At 44.0% G+C, this 17,217-nt stretch overlaps 1 protein-coding gene across 1 annotated transcript in view; it reads right to left on the reverse strand.

Annotated features, from left to right (window-relative positions):
* Window positions 1-3,898: 3,898 nt before the first annotated feature.
* The window catches only part of Colgalt2 (collagen beta(1-O)galactosyltransferase 2), a 94,745-nt gene continuing 81,426 nt past the window's right edge, over window positions 3,899-17,217 (reverse strand). Inside the window, exons 8-12 of the mRNA XM_046419514.2 lie at window positions 16,614-16,720; window positions 10,853-10,985; window positions 9,644-9,771; window positions 7,616-7,822; window positions 3,899-6,080 (exon numbers count right to left, since the gene is read on the reverse strand). Coding sequence (XP_046275470.1) covers window positions 5,804-6,080; window positions 7,616-7,822; window positions 9,644-9,771; window positions 10,853-10,985; window positions 16,614-16,720 — 852 coding nt within the window. The 3' untranslated portion in view covers window positions 3,899-5,803. The remainder of the gene's footprint in view (window positions 6,081-7,615; window positions 7,823-9,643; window positions 9,772-10,852; window positions 10,986-16,613; window positions 16,721-17,217) is intronic.

Genomic DNA, 17,217 nt, shown 5'->3' on the forward strand with positions numbered 1-17,217 from the left:
AACTTTGAGGTGGCTGCACTTTGGTGTGGTGGGATCTGACTGCCTAGAGATCCAGATAGTGGGCCACTGACTACGTTAGGCAAGTTACATTAGCCATTTCCTTATCTGAAAAGCTATCAATAATAGCTTCTACCTTTGAGGCTCATATAGTATTAAATGACAGTGCCCAAAGACAAAGCAATTTTCACTTTGGCTCACGACGCAAGAGTTAGATGCTGTTATTCCTATGAATGTGCTGGCTTCCAAGAAGCTGTGTCCTCAATCCCGGCCCCCTGCCTGGATGAGCAGCCAGGCCCATCCAGATGCGATGTGAAAGTCTTGGAGATGGGCTTCAGTGTGTGGAACAGCACCCTGGGAAACTCTCAGCCTGCTGCTGCTTTGGGGAAAGACTGACTCATAGAATTGGAGAATGTCCAGGGCTCCTGCCAGAGAGGCTTGAGAGAGAGGCGTGTGGGTCCAGAGGCTTCACAGAGTGGATACAGAGAGGGAGGTTGATGGGAGGAGGCCCTGAGCGGGTGCCTCTGGGAACCAGAGATACATGTCGTGCTCAGAGCCAGTGGGGACTCCTATCAGGAATCCACCTTCAGGGATGCTCTTTGCAGTCAAGGAGGGATATTTCTCTCAACAGAAGCTGCACTCCTGGGTCTTTCTTCTATCAGTCCAGCCCCCCTCAACTTTCCTGCAGGAAGGAGCACTGGGCTCCAAAGCCCCCATCCAGGGTGGCTCAGACTAAATTGTGAAGAGGAGCAGCCATGGGCATGGGGCACTGGACACCCCATGCCTTTGTGAACGGTTCAGCTCAACCCCACCTCAGTCTTTGTCACTGTTACGAGTTTAAAGGGATAAAGTAGTCACTTTAAGGACTAGGCTGTCACCACTTCCTTTTAGTCCCCTCCTACCACTACTTTCCCCTTTTGTTCTCCTTTTTTGGCCTGTGGGCCAGATCAAGGCCTCCAGCGACTGGCCTGAATTTCTCTCTCACCCCCTGTCCTTGAACTTGTCTCCTGGACTACGCTCTGGGCAGCAGAACTTTACTGTGTATGTGCTGCTCTGGAAGCTGCCTCTTCCTCCTCCTGCCACCTGTCCCCTTGCACTCAGCTCTGTGCGGGTTCCTCCGCTGTCCCCCGTCCCCACAGTGCATGCTGGTGTTTCACAGCAGCACTTAAAACCCTTCAGCTCACGCCATCATCGCTGGGGCCACTCAGCCCCCGTCTGGGGGTCTCCTTCAAACTTTTAAGTCCCTCTTGGGAAGGGACACGTTGTCACTGACTCTTAGATTCTAAGTTTGTCTACAAAACAGAGGGAGGGCTGCCCACTCCACCCTAAAAATCAAGTTCTCCCAAGAGCAAGAATCTGGCTGCCCCTAGGACAGGGAAGGCCCAGAGGAGCCCCTGGATCCATGAGGGCTCCAAAGCAGGTGCTCCACAGGCCGGAGCCGCTCAGATGTGGCAATTTTATTAAAATGCCCATCACCAAGGAAACAAGCAGAAGAAACTACAGGAAGGGGTATTAAAATAAACTCAGGGAAGGCTGGGGATATAGCTCAGTTGGTAGAGTGTTTGCCTCGCATGCACAAGGTTCAGTCCCCAGCACCACAAAAATAAAACCAAAAACCAGCAAATGAAAAATAAAGAGAATCCGATCCACAGAGACGGCTCTTTATCTTTCCACCCCTCTTCAGGGTAGATGAGAGGATGGCTTTGGGCTGGGAAGCAGCACAGCTGGTGGGGCAGGAACAACCCAAGCAAAGACCATCTCAAACTTCAACGCATCCTTGAGAGAAAGCAAAAAAGAAGCAAATGCCAAGGACACAGGTGGCCATTCTGGCCTGCAACAAATTTTGACAAGCTGTCCATCCACCCCTTGCCCTGAATCCCATTCAATGTCTAAATCCTATGAATGTCATCTAAATTCCTCTTGTTCTGTGCTTGTCGTATGAGACGCCCCTTTCCAGGTAATCTTCTGTAACGTAATGTACTAAACCATCGCCACCTCCCTTCTCCAAGTGGGCAACAAAAAGCCCAGGCTGACTTCTCATGCTCGCCTCAGCTGCCTCACATCATCGGCTTGCAGGGGGCCCTCACGCCCCTCTCCTCCCACCCCCACCCCGCCACACTGATCAGAACATGTCTGGGGGCAGCAGGTTCTTGTTTAATTAATAAACATCACCAGACATCATAATATGGGCATGCCGATGATTTCTAAGGCCTCCTACTCGTGATTATCTGACTCTGTCACCCCGTGAAGGAAGCCACCTTCATGTTACCAGAAATGGTTAGAGGGATTCCTTCCAACCATAAATGAAAAACCATAAGATTCCCTAGTTTGCGATCAAATGAGAACATTTCTTATTTTAGGTACCAACAGTTTCCTGGAAAATTCTGCATTTTTTGTCAGGAAAGTAACCAAACCTAGAATTCCCAAGAAACAACAGCTTCTGTAATTAGGATCAAAGAGCCCACACAGGGGAGGGAGCCACCTGACCTCACCCTTGCTCCCATCTGTCACGAATCCCCACACATCCCTAAGTCCTCGGTCCTTTTGAGTCTCCCGTCACCCCCAGGAGGTTCTTTCCACAGTCTTGCCTTTGCTGTGTTTAGAAAGCACCCCATCCCCACACCTACCCCATCCCCACACCCACCCCATCCCCACGCCCACCCCATGACCACACCCACCCCATCCCCACGCCCAGTCCTCCTTCCTCTTCTGAACTGCCATTTGTTCTTCAAAACCAGCGCAAATCTCACCCCCTAGCAGAGCATCCCTGGCTGAACTCCTCAGCAGAACCAGGTTCCCCTCAGGGTCACAGTGCCCAGCACAGTCCTGAAAAAAGACAAGGCTCGCACATGGTTTTTGAGACTGTAGGAAGCTGGATTTGAACTCCAAGGACTCACCCATCAGACCAACTGACAGTGGGGGAAATGTTCCCTATTAAACAAAACAACATAGAACTCAAGCTAACATGGAGTCTCCTTTTTTTTTTTTTTGGTTTTTGGTTTTTGGTTTTGTGTCCTTGGCCTGTACAAGCATCTCGATAGCTTTCTGTGATTGGATAGACTGCCTGTTAGGACACAGATACATGAGGGGCACTTCCCTCAACACCCTCCATAGGGGGCTTCTGTTTCTCTATTCCCTAGAATTCTCTTCAGTGTGCACACCAGAACCCACCAGCCCACGACAACACCCACTTCACAGGAGGGCAGTAGCCACCCTTTCTCAGTTGCCATGGGGATCACACAGCAGCGATGGTCTCTGGCCTCCGTTGTCCATGGTCTAGTGCAGACCCAGTGCTCCCAGCAGTGTTGGCCAATGACCAGTGTTTGAGGAACCAATGAACCATTATAACTTTAAGCTAAGTTTTTTGTTTTTAATTTTTCACAAAGAGTTCCAGAAGGCAAATAGTTCACCACTCCCCGACCCTGAAATAGCACAGCAAGACAGACAAAAGGAGGGTGCTGGAGGTCAGCTCCTTCTTTAGGATTCCTAAAGCAGACCCAAGTGGCCCCAAAGCAAGGCCATGTGTGGGTCCTCTGCAAAGTGTGGGTGCTCAGACTACAGACAGCAGCAGCAACACTGCTCAGGTGGGACTTGTCTATCCAGAAGACCCCACCTTGGATCCAAGAGGAACCCAGACAGGGTTTATCCAAACTCCAGAGGGAGAGAGCAGGTGTCAGGGGCAGAAGCAAAGGCCTCTCTACTGAGGTCTCACATGAAAGCTAACAGCAAATGCCTTGGTTTATGACTAGAAAGGAGGAGGACACACTGAGGTCAAAGCTCCTCTGGACTGCTGAAGAGAGGAGTTTCCCCCCAGAAATGCTAGATCTGCGGTTTACAATGTTGACAAGAAAAGAAGGTTGCTTGGGATTCAGACCTGAGCAGAGAGAAGCAAAGACTCGGCTTACTGGGCCAGAACTTTATTCACAGTACAATAGTCTTAGACAAAAATTCTAAAATTTAAATCCAACATCTTTGAAAAACGAGAATTCTTAAACCCATCAGACCAGCTGCCGGGGGGAAATGTTCCCTATTAAACAAAACAACACAGAACTCAATCTTCTCCCACTCCCAATACCCCAGCCGCCCACCCCAGAAAAGGAAATCATTAAAGCCAGGCACACTCGCACACACTCATCTATGCAAACAAAATACCAAAGACCCAGGGAAGCCTTAGGAATCGCCTAAGGATTTGTCACTAGCTCCCCGGATGCTCTTCCTACTTTTCTAGAAAAGAAGAGCCAAGCCCTGACAGCTGTCCGAGCAGGAGAAACTGGAGTGGGGACAAGACTCCTCTTCTCAGCCCCGTGGCTTCTTATTCAGTGGAGAAGAATATCAAGAGTCAGGCAGGAGGGAAGGTGATGGTGGAGGATGTCCTAGGTGTCCTAGGATGACAGACGGTGCAGCTGGACGGTCTTGAGTCCAACTCTGCATGTCACATACAATCAGTCTATGGGGCAGCAGAATGGAGTTTCAGGGACATCTTCTGAGAAAGGTTGTCTACCTGGAATTTTGGCTCTGAGAGCTTCCCTGGTCATTGGTCTAAATCTGCTGCCAGTCCATCATTTCTGATCGACGTCTCTCTCCGTTTGTGGAGAATAATTTGCTTCTCAATGGTTAGAATACCCCAGCATCAGGCCTCCCGGCAAGAGACAGGCTACTCAGGAGACTCAGATGGTTGAGCCGATCGATGTGTCTACGCTGGCCACTCCCAGGGGCGCAATGAAACCTCGCAACATCTGTTTCTCGGCCTCATCCTACAGACAATGTTTTCCCCACATTTTGTAAAATAAATAATTCAAAACAGAATGAAAAATCCAGGCAAGGACAATTGCTGGCCTGAAAATGTGCTTTGTCTCTCAACAGTGATTCATGAAATTCACCACCTGCAGCTCATTCCCAAGCTAAGGGGTGGAGCTCAGGGTGTAAGGTGCTAGCTACAGCCACACGGGAAACCCAGGACAGGGCAGGAACACCCCAGCTCCCCCCACATATATTACATTTATCTTTATAAATATAGCTTCTTGACCTAAGTGGCCGAAATAGCAAAGGCCAAAGGTTGAGGTTCACCTTCCTCAAATGTCTACCAAATTATATCCACATGGCAAACTGGGAATTCCAGTCGCCATAGATGGTCAAGGACCATGTCCCAGACAGACCCAATCACCCATGGCTACTGGATAATGAGGATAAGAATGTTAAAAATTCACGTTGTAATAAAGCTCATGACAGAATTTCTTTAAATAAAAGCCAGATTAATATGATTTTAAATGGTTTGATTTCCTCACTCAAAGGAAAAAAAAAAAACTTATTACGTACACAAATTTTCAAAGTCATAGAATATGGATGAACTTACACTAATAAATGTAGTTTAGTTGACTTTGAGTTTTCAAGGTCACATCTATTACATAAAATGGACAGTCCAGACCATGAATGAGGTCTAGCTGATTTGGCTGTTTTGACTGCCCATTTAATAATGTGACAACTTGGTGATCCCATCCCTTGGACAAGACTCTGAGCCACCCCTGTTGCCTCCCTGTCATGGGCAGCAGTATCATATGACTACTGAGCAGAACTGGGCGTCTGAACTGAAGTGTAACTTGGCAGTTCCCATAAAACCTATCTTGTAGCCATCCTAGGGAATTTGGGTTTAATTTCCTTATTCCTCTCCACTTTCAGAAATAAATTCATTTTGATCAATTACATGGGATCACTTTAGTTAGATGAACTGATCACTAAAAAAAATGGATAGCACTTTAGAAAAACCAAACAGTGATGGACCCATGGGTGTCATACTCCCTGAGAGATTTCATAGCTCGTCCCTCGAAGGCACATTGTCCACAGAAGTTGGTGATGGCAGAGCCTCTGTGTTTTTGGCATTGCTGTGGATATGACCCTGCTTCCGGGACTTCCAGGAATGTGTCCTGTCCCAGTCGGTGGCCACGGTCTCATTGTCCCAGATGGTCGAGGTCTCTGTGTCACTCAGATACCCCGGCTGGCCTGTGTAGTGTGTGGGGTAGATAAGCAAGGGTTCTGCGGAGAAGGCTTTCAGGTCCCTGGATTCATAATACTCCTTGTACTCAGCTCTGAAAACAAGAGATTCACAGGTACATGAGGGGGTAGAAAACTTAGGGAACAGTGGGAAAGAATCGGGGGCCCTTGCTAGTCATCTCTGAAACTACTAGGATTCATTTCATTATTTTTTTAAGTTGTGTTATTGTGGAAGACCTTGGGCTCCAAACACAATCCAGATTTCTTGAAAGCTTTCAGAAAATCTACACAAGCAAGCAAAAGGGTCAGGATATTTCTGTTGGAGTAATTTAAAGGAAGAGTTTCAGATCTTATTCTGAAAGTTAAAAATTAGGCTCTGTTGGACTTTAATGATAAACAAACATGACCATTTTACAAAAAATGCCCAGTTCCAGGGTTAAGACACCTGAGATCCAGCCAGCAGCGATAGGTAAGTGACATGGTGAAGCGTTGGATACATGCCAACTAGAATTTGCATTTGAGCTTCTTACAGCTGTTACAGCTGCCTTCAAGTCTAAAGTAGAGGGACAACTTGACCCCCTCCCAGGGCTCCTGTGCAGGTTACATGAGTTGACATCGGAACAGCTTCTTGGTCTGCAGTGCAATGGTAATTGAATAAGGATTGATGTCCCTTCTGTTTCTGCCAGGGCACACAGGTAAAGTCGGTCTCTCATATGCTATATGAAAGAGTGAGGGGCTCCATTCTTCAGTGGATGGGAGACAAAGTGAACAGGATGCAGTCTGGGAAATTTCAACAGCTAAAATGAAGCCATCTAGTTGGAGATCACCCAGAAGCAGAGAAAGAACCAAAGTCAGAGACTGGTCTCCTGCTCCGTTCCTCAATTTAATAACCATCGATGGAGCCAGTTTTATGTGTAGTATTTAGGCTAAGCTCTAAGGATGCAGATGTGAGTGTTCCTGCCCTCAAAGGATTCACCGCTTATTTAGCAGACAACAGATAAACCACCAACTGCCACACTTTCTGATCAGTGCTAGGTCAGAGTAAGCGCCTGGGCTGTGGGAATTCTGAGCATCACACCACCTTCTTCCACGGACACCCTACTCAGATGACACCTCCACACCCCTGGACTTCTCACACACCTCTGTGACTTCAAAAATTACTATATATCAACAGGATTTGCTTATGAGTCCATGTTTCCAACCAGATTGTGAACTCTGAAAGGATGGGTACCATTGCCCAGCCAATTGTGCAGACACAAAGTCAGCTGAATGAACTGAAAAAACTGGGGTGCTTCAAAGGGTGAGACCTTCATCTTAAAGTGTGTGAGGTTATGGAAGTAAGAAGGATAAAGACAAGTAAAATCTGAGCAGGCTATGATTCTACACACTGGACCACAGGGCAAAACACTCACCTTCTCTGCCTCATCTTACCCATCTGTTAAAGGGGGGTAGTGGCTTGAGTCAGTGTCTCCTGGTTATGGTTATAACCATAACCATAAGATCATTTAGGAAACCAGAAAGATAATTTGGGAAAGTAGTACCACTTTAGAAAGCATCAAGTTCTACCCAGAAAGTGTAATTTGTAAACAGGCTATGCCCAAGGGACAGGCAGGTAGTGGAAGGTACTCACACAGGATGCTTGTTGTACATGATTGGCAGAAATTCATCCACTGGCAGCATCTTCCCAAAAGGATTAGCTCCAACCAGCTTCTGTGCTCCTTCCAAAGAGATGACATAGCCCAGCGTCCAGTAGGAATAGTCTGCTTCGACCAGATTCCCCACGTTGGGCACCGCTTTCTCTGGCTCTTTTACTTGCATTCTCTTCCTACCAATGTAACTAAAAGGAAAGGAGAGGAGGAGAAAATTTCAACTTGAACATTAATAAGAATGAGCACCACTGTTAATGACATGCTAAAATAATAATATTTGGATATATTAGGTTAAATAAAATGTATTTTAAAAACTAATTTCACCTAATTTATTTTAACCTTTTAATGTGATTACTAGAAAATTTAAAACACCATATGGGGCTCACGTTATATTTTTATTGAAGAGAGCTTGCTCCCTAGATGATTCCAACAACTTGGTCTATTATCTCATTCATCATTTCCTTTCTCTGTAAAAATTTAATGTAGCAACCATGGATAGATTAGTAGCATTTGTGTTTGGGCTTAACTGACATTTGTTTCTTCTTCATTTTAGAAAGTGAGAAGTAAAACTTGAAACTGTTGCAGGGTTTTTAAGACTATACAATATATTTTAATGAAACATTTTTACTGGATCCATCTGTGGATTTAGAATACTTTAAAATACTTCTTCCCCGTGTCCTTATCAGGACAGCCGTCACTCCCTGGATGTGTTGGTACTTTGTTCTGAGAAATGTGCCAACCAAAGTACCGGTGGACAGGGATGGACTCCAAGGATAAGCCTTGGATTTCCTGAGCTGAGTCTTCTGTGATTACGAGGCTTAAGTGGAAGCCACCTTCAGACATGTCACATGGCTCTGCACCCGAGAGGCCTCCACCCCAGGAGGCAGGCGCAGGTTCAAAAGGACTGAAGTGCAGAGACTTCTAGAGGATGTGAGAAGAACAGTGATCTCGAGGGACTGTGCAGCATGCCAAATGGAGTCACATGATAGACATCTGTCTGGGAGCTGGTGTCTTTATTTCATAGTGCTGATTTAGGGTCTATTTCCCATGAGTTAGTTGGGCCATTGCTGGGTTCCTTTTGAGCTCAGACTGGCCCATTTTCTGAGAGAACAGATATGGCACCTGGGTCTACGGTTAAGAGTCCCCCAGGCGGTGGGGGGGAACAGGGTCAGCTGGGCTGCTGCAGCTGCTCCAAGGATCAGGCTCTGACCTGATAAAGGGCCTGTGTCACGCAGCTGGGGAGCAAACTAAATGCTTGGGAATTTTCTGCCTCATTGGAGGGAAGTAGTAAGAGCTGTTTTGCTTTAAAAGAAAATGAGAGAAGAAAAAGAAAAGAAAGAGAAAGGAAGGAAGGAAAGAGGGAGAGACAAGGAGGAGGAACAAAGGAATGAAGAGAGGGAGGGAAGGAGAGAGAGAGAGAAACTCAGTTGCTAATGGCTGTCCACAGGGAGCATGAACTCAGCCTCAGCTGGCAGCTGCCCTCCCTGGAGAGCCTGGTTCTCCTGCATTGACCTCAGAACCTCCCCAGCCCAGCGGTCATTGTTGTCCTTATTGGACAGCCTCCCCTGCTGAGCCTCCTCCTCGCACCCCATGGGGCTGCAGAGGGCTCACTCTCCCTGGAGCTGAGGTCTGACTATGCCATGCCTCTCCCCTCCAATGCCTGCCTCCTCTCCCTCTCCATACCCATTCACGAGCCCTGGACTTCATGGGTGAGATGTCCACTGTGTTCCCAAGTGGTGCTTGGTGCCACTCACGGCTGCTCTGTCAGAAGGATCTGCGGGCAGATTCCCATCTCATAGAGCATCTCCCATAGTGTCTTGTCCTGAAGGAGATGGGTGCAAAACCCAGGGGCTAACCTCCACCCACTTGTTGTATCTGCAAACATTTATGACGAGAAAACCAGGCACACTGAAGCTTGACTGTCTCTCCTACCAGCTGGGGAGGCAGGACATTCTTGGAAAGGACTGAGTGCCCTGCACATTCTCTAATAAGCTTGTGTTGTCACTCACATCAGTTCCCAGTCCAGCTCAGCCTGGTCAATGTCATCCATTAGCTTCATCAGCTTCTTCTTAAACTGATGCTCAAAGCGCACATCATCCTCGATTACGAGAGTCTTCTCCAATTCCCGGTCAATTACCTACAAAGGTCATCAGCGAGGAGACACCCTGTGAAAAGTTTGACACTCACTTTTTATTAGATAAATAAGTATTGGAATAAGTATTGGAAAGTCAAGGGTATAGTAGCTCATAACTGGACTCTTAAGTAAATGTTCCTCTACAGAATAAAGGGTAAACTATGGTATATTCACAGCAGTGAGGAGGTCTGATCTGTAACTGAGTGCAATGTTACAGGCGAATCTCCCCAATACAATGTTGAGAGGCTTCACAGACTGTGAGATTTCATTCATATAAAAGAAAGTACAAAAAGAAGCAAAGCTGTGTCTTGCTCTTGGGAGTCAGGATGGTGATTACACTTGGGGAGGGGACCAAGGGGAAGTACAGAGAGGGGCACTTCTGGAAAGCTGGTAACCTGTCTCTTGATCCAGATGTTGATTAATACAGGTGTGTTGTTCCGTTTGTGAGATTTATTTGAGCTGTATCTTTATATATATATATATATATATATATATATATATATATATATCGCATGTCATTAAAGTTTAAAGGAAAAAAAAAGACATGAACTAGACCATCAAATGAGAGAAGGTACTTTACTTTAAGATTCTTTATTTGGGGACTCCTTCTTTTCTTGCAGGAGCTGACCCTTATATGGGAACCCCACACTCCAATCAAGAACTTGATCTGTAAGACCTGGGGTCAAGTTTCAGCTCTGCCTCCTCTTACCCAGTTGAGTTATTTAATAACTTCCTCTTGGGTAAAAGGTCTGTCCTCCTAACCCACCCGTGAGACTTCTGTGTGACTTCCTGTATCAAGTCACACAACCACTGCTAACATGACAGATGGGTACAGGCATTCCTGTTGGTAAGGAGAATGAACTAACAGGAGTAAGGCTCCCGGGATGTGGCTCTCTTCCCCTGTCAGTGTCCCAGGGGGCACCAGGGCTACTGGCCTTGGGCCACAGGGAGTCATAGGCAGGAGCAACCCACTGCCTTCCAGAAAAGTCACGGGCTCACTTGCCCTCTGGTCCTAATCCCCTCAATGTCCCATTCTTCTTTCTCCTCGTTACAAAGCTGCACCTCTAAATCAAGCATCATTTACCTCTTTCCAGACAGAGTAGTGACTAAGAAAGCAGCCGATCTCACCCCTGGTTAAAGGCCTGGAGGAGTAGGGGTCTCGGTAACCTGGCAGCATTTCAATATTCAAGGCCTTCAGCTGGCTTGTGTTGAGAGCCCTGCAGGACAGAAAGCAGGGCTGAAAACACAGGTCGGGGCATCCTCACCCCGTGGCCCCCACAGAGAATCCCAGGGGTTTCCCAGAGCCGCTACACACAGAGAGAAGGACTTCTCAGTTTCCTGTTATTCTGTATGAGTTACTCAAGGTTAAAGTGTCACAGTGGCATCATGAGGTGTGTGGAGACTGAGATGGTGTCTCTCATTGTCATACACCACCGTGGCGCCCAACATGCTTCTAAGTATCTGAGGTTGTCTGAAAACTTTCCAAAAAGTGCTGTCTTGATGCAGGAAAAGTGGTTCCTAGGAGCATTCAGTACAGCCAGGAAGAAGAGAGGAAGGGTGGGGTTAGGAAGCGTGTGCCTCTGTGGGTCTTTCCTTTGGACCTAAAATTAAAACAATGTTGATGATAAAAATAAATAGGAATCATTTCCAAAATGGTAGTGTGCGGGACTCTGAAAATCCGCTCATCCATAAAAGTAATGAGGACACTGGTGAAAATTGTCACAGTCAGCTTTTCTAGAACTCTGAAAATTAGCTAAACAATTACAACAATCCAAGGAATAGTTATTTAAAAACAAACAAACAAAAACCCTTACAGAGTCTCTGTAAGCACAGTGAGCTGCGTGGAGCTAACTCCAGCCCTAAACCTCATCCCAGCCCTACAGAAGTCTCGAAAACCAGCGCCTCGCAACTATTTTATAGCTGTGAAAACAGCCACCTCCTAGCCACTGGAAGAGACAGGGTGGATTAGGACTCTCCTGAAGACCTGTCCCTGCAAAACAATCCCTATTCAACCTCTCTGGCAGTCCCTGAAAAGCTCCTTTCTCAGACCTTGTCTCGATTTGACCTGACTCAGGTTCATTCTCTGTGAACAGTCCTCTCTGCAGAGTATGTCAAAAAACCACCAGTAGCAACCGCTTACGTTACAACAACCCAGGCAGCATGACCAGTGAAGGCGAAGGGAGCACCTAAAGGAAACATTTTAAAGGAAAAACCAAGGAATAAGATGTCCATAGGGAGCTTTGAAAAGCTCCGGCATATTCTTTTTTTTTTTTTTAATATTCTTTTTAGTTGTCAATAGACCTTTATTTTATCTATTTATATGCGGTGCTGAGAATTGAACCCAGGGCCTCACACGTGCTAGGTAAGCTCTCTACCACTGAGCCCCAGCCCCAGCTCTCCAGCATATTCTTGAGAACTAGAAGATTCTAGATGTATTCAAGGGTGAGTACCCCCCCCCCAAAAAAAAAGACCTGAGAGGAACCTGATAAGACCTCTGGCTGACCTTGAGGACCTGGGGGAAAAGGTGGTAAAGGCAAATGGGCTGAACACCGCATTCAGAGACAGAGATCAAGTTTAAAAACATCCAACTATGTGCTGTCTACAAGAGACATAATTTAGATATAAAAAACTCAAATAGATTGAAAGTAAAAGGAGGAAAAAGATAGACTGTATCTTATTATTTCACAATACCAAATAGTAACCACAAGAGAGCTGGAGGAGCTACGTTAACATCAGATAAAATAAGGCTCTAGAGAAAATTTCTACTAGACACAAAGGCAGATGATAAAATCCATCAGGAAGTTAAAACAATTATAAATACATATGTACTTAAAGCAGATTCCCCAAACACAGAGTGGAATCTAGCAGAACTGAAAGGAGAAATAGACGATGCAACATTCATAGTGGGAGACTGTAATATCCTGCCTTCAACACTGGACAGAAGAACTAGGTTAGAGAACAAAGAAATAGGAGACTTGAATAGCATATGAAGCAACTGGACCTGAGAGACATCTGTAGAACACTCTGTTCACAAGAGCAAAATACCATTGTTTCAAGTGCACTTGGAACATTCTTTAAGAGAGATCATATGTTAGGCCATAGGGACCATATAGACCATAAATCAAGCCTTGGTATACTTAAAAAGGACTGAAATCATACTAGGTATGTTCTCCAATTACAATGGAATGAAATTAAAAATCACAAACAAAGGAAATTTGGGGAATTCATAAATCTGTGAAATTAACACACTCCTAAACAATCACTCCATTAACTTAATGGAGAAAGCATAATGAAAACTAGAAAATATTTTGAAATAGAAAAAAACATAGTATACCCAAACTGACCATGTATGACTTCCGTCTATTAATATGCTACATTACTTTGACAGACTTTCACATATTAAACCAAGCATGCAATTCAGGAATAAATTTCATTTGATTGTGCTGTATAATCCTTTTTGTATGTTGCTGGGTTCTATTTGCCGTTTTCTTGAAGGTTTTTGCATCTGTATTAATAAGAGATAGTGGTCTGTAGTTTTCTTGCAATGTCTTTGGTTTTGTATTAGAACAATACTGGCTTCATAGAATCATCTGGGGTACGTTCCCTCCTGTTCTGTTTTTGAAGAGTTTGTTAAGCGTTAGTATTAATTCTTCTTTAAATATCTGGCAGAATTTTCCAGTGAAGCCATCTGGTTCTGGACTTTTCTTTGTGGGAATTTTTTGATTACTAACCCGCCTTCTTTACTTGCTATATGTTTATTCAGAATTTCTACTTTTTCCTTGGGTCGATTTCAGTAGTTTACATCTTTCTGTCGATTCATCCATTTCATGGAAGTTATCTGATTTTAGCCAATGATTGTTCCTAGTATAATCCTTTTTACTTTTGTAGGATCTGTAGGAATGTCCCCTCTTCTGTTTTTTATTTTAATCATTTGATTCTAGTCATTTTTTAAATTCATCAACCTATGTAAAGTATTTTTTGATCTTATCCAATAACCATTCTTGGGCATTCTCTATTATTTCTCTGTTCTTTCATTCATTTATTTCAATTGTAGTCTTCATTATGTTCTTTTCCTACTTGACTTGAGGTTAGTTTGCTTTTGTTCTTGTAGTTTCTTAAAGCAGTTGGTTGGATTATCTATTTGAGATCATCTGTTTTTAACATAGGCATTCATAGCTGCAACTCCCCCCTGGAAATCCTGTTACATGTTTTGGCACACTGTGTGTCATCTCAACAGCACAGAAAAAAAAAGCATTTGACAAAATCCAACATTACTTTCATGATAAAAATACTTCACAAAATAGGAATAAAGGGCAACTTCCCCAACTCCAGGCCTTCTGTGAAAAACCCACAGCAAACATCATACTTAATGGGGAAAGTCTAGTTGCTTTCTTTTGAACACAAGGATGCTTAAACACTGAACCATATCCTCAGCTCCCCACCTTTTATACACATTTTATTTAGAGACAGGGTCTTGCTGAGTTGCAAAGGACCTCACTAAGTTGCTGAGGCTGGCTTTGAACTCAATCCTCCTGTCTCAGCCTCCCAAGCCACTGGAATTACAGGTGCATGCCATTGCACCTGGCATAGATGCTTTTCTTAAGATCTGTAACTAGATAAGAATGTCTTCTTTCACTTTATTCAATATTGTACCTGAGGATCTAGCTAGGGTTGTAGGTGAGACAAAGAAATAAATGTATTCGGATTGGAAAAGATAAAGTAACACTATTTCTAATTGCAAATGACACTATCTTGCACACACAAAAAAGTCCTAAGGAATGTGTGCCTGCACACTCTATTCAGCAAGGTTGCAGGATACATGATCAATGTACATAAATCAATCATGTTTCTATATATCTAACTCTGAAAATGAAATTACAGAAACAACTCTCTTACCATAATATAAAAGATATTATTTAAGAATAAATTTCACAAAATAAATGCAAGACTTATAAAGTAAAAGTAATGAAACATCATTCAAGGAATTACAGAAGATTTACAAAAATGAAAAGACATGCTGTGATTATCAATCATAAGACTTCATGTTGTTAAGATAGCAATACTCCCCAAACAGAGCTACAGATTCGATGTGATTCCTATCAAAATCCAAGCTGCCTGAGTTTGTGTGTATGCAAGTTGACAAGATAGTCCTGAAATTCATAGGGAAATGCAAGGGACCCAGAATAGCTAAAACAATCTTAAAAAAGAATGCAAAGTTGAGGGACATATATTTTCTTACATACATTGCCACAGTCAACAAGCCAATACAGCACAGGCCTAAGGACAGATCTATCAATTAATTGGATGGAATTAAGAGTTCAGAAATAGACCTTTACATATATGGTCAATTAATCTTTAACAAGGGTGCCAGAAAATTCAGTGGGGGAGATAACAGTCTTTTTACAAATGATACAAGGACTCCTAGATACCCATATACAAAAGAATAAATTTGGACCCCTACCTCACAGCATATATAAAAATTATATCTCAATAGATCAAAGACCTAAATGTAAGGGATAAAACTACAGAAATCTTAGTAGAAAACAAAATATTAAGTCTTCATGGCTTTGGGTTTGAATTTGGATTCTTAGATATGATACCCAAAGCACAAGCAACAAGAACAACAACAACAAATTGGATTTAATCAAAATTAAAAAACTTCTTTTTCTGCTTTAATGATGTCATCATGAAACTGTGACAATTCACAAACTGGGAGAAAATATTTGCAAATTATAGATCTGGTAAGGGACTTGTATTCAAAACACATAAAGAATTCTCATGGCTCAACTAGTTTCCCTGGTCCCTAAAGGGGTCAGGGGTTTGGGGAGGTGTTTAAAAACAGTGGTTCCCAAACTCACCCAAGAATAGAGCTACTGGATTTAGCAAGCAAAAGCACAGAAATAGCAATCGAATTTAAATTGCAAATAAACAATGAAAATTTGTTTTTGGTATAGCTAAGTCCCATGTAATGTTTGGGACAAAATTCAACCGAATATCCAGTATTTCATCTGGCAACTCTCCCCAAGAATTATTTTGAGGCTTCTTACAGGCAGTTCCTGGGTCCACCCCTCGAGATCACGATTTAACAAGTCTGAAAAGAAAAGCAATGTGGTGTCCTGGTAACCATCGCTGGGACTATCTGGGGGAGTCACCTTGAGAAACTCTGATGAGATTCTCTACGGGAGTCATAAGAACTTGAGTAGCTGCTAGCCACACCCGTTAGTTGGCACTATGTAAACAGAGAACAATGCCACTCATATTCTTAACCAGCATCTAACAGGGAAACTCATGTTTTGCAAAAATCTGTGCCTTGAAATAGTTTGGGGTGGCAAAAAAAAATGGCAAAGCAAAGCAAAACAGCAGCAAAAGAATCCAACTGAGTTTCTCTGTGTGATTTTCCTGCCATATTCCCAGGAAATATGGCCACTCTGGTCATCGCAGGTGGGCTGTGGCATGTGCCTCACACTATAGGACATGGAGACCTTTATGTGGTTTTCTGCTTACTTTCTTCAAGTCTAGACACCTCAAGTTGACATTCCTTCTTCTGTCACAACACAGAAAGCTGGGAACCACCAGGGCTATTGCAAGAATGGTCAGAGACAGGGGACAATCAAGTCCAATGTGAGTCTTCAGTGTCATGCAGACCAAAGGTCACCAGTTGGGAAGTGGACCTCAGGCCTGTCCTACATGGTGAAACTAATTTCAGTGCTACCTAATGGCATCTGTGCAATGTGTCCCTCCCTAACGACCAGGACACTTGAAGCCTCAGACAGGACTAACTCCCTGTCAGAGAAGACACCTCCCCTCTCCAACCACATCTGCGCAGGGAGTCAAGCCCCACTCACTTCCCATCCACCGCTTCAACTATCTTGACCGCGATCTCCTGTTCATAGAGCGTGCGCAGCATCCGGTCCCGCCTGTCCTTTCTGCGTTTGAGGTTGATCATGAAAATCTAATGCAGGAGGCAAAAGGGGGGAAATAAAAACAACCATAAATGACCCCATCTTATTTCAAGCTGTTTGAAAAGTTTAGCAAATGTTAGGGTCAAAGTTTAAGGTAGGACAAGGAAAGGACAGGAAAACTACTGCGAAGATTTGCTTTTTAAAAACATTTTATAGGGCTGGGGTAGTGGCTCAGTGGCAGAGCGCTTGCCTAGCATGTGTGAGATACTGGGTTCAATTCTCAGAACCACATAAAAATAAGTGAATAAAATAAAGAGCCATCAACAGCTAAAAAGAAATTTAAAAAACAAAAATATTTTATAGAAGAAAAAATGAGCTACTTTCAAAATATAATCATTGGTAGTGACTTAACTCTTTGTTCCTCTGATATTCACTGATAAACATGTTCTCTCTACTGTTGAGAAAGCTCAAAAAGTTATTCTTCATGAGGCCAAAGATGAATTAAACCCAATACAGCCCTGAGGGGTAGGAAGCCACGTGCCAGGTG

Source organism: Marmota monax, unplaced genomic scaffold (assembly GCF_021218885.2).
Source record: "Marmota monax isolate L192 unplaced genomic scaffold, Marmota_monax_Labrador192_F-V1.1 WCK01_AAM20220418_F8-fsc00209, whole genome shotgun sequence".
Lineage (NCBI taxonomy): Eukaryota > Metazoa > Chordata > Mammalia > Rodentia > Sciuridae > Marmota > Marmota monax.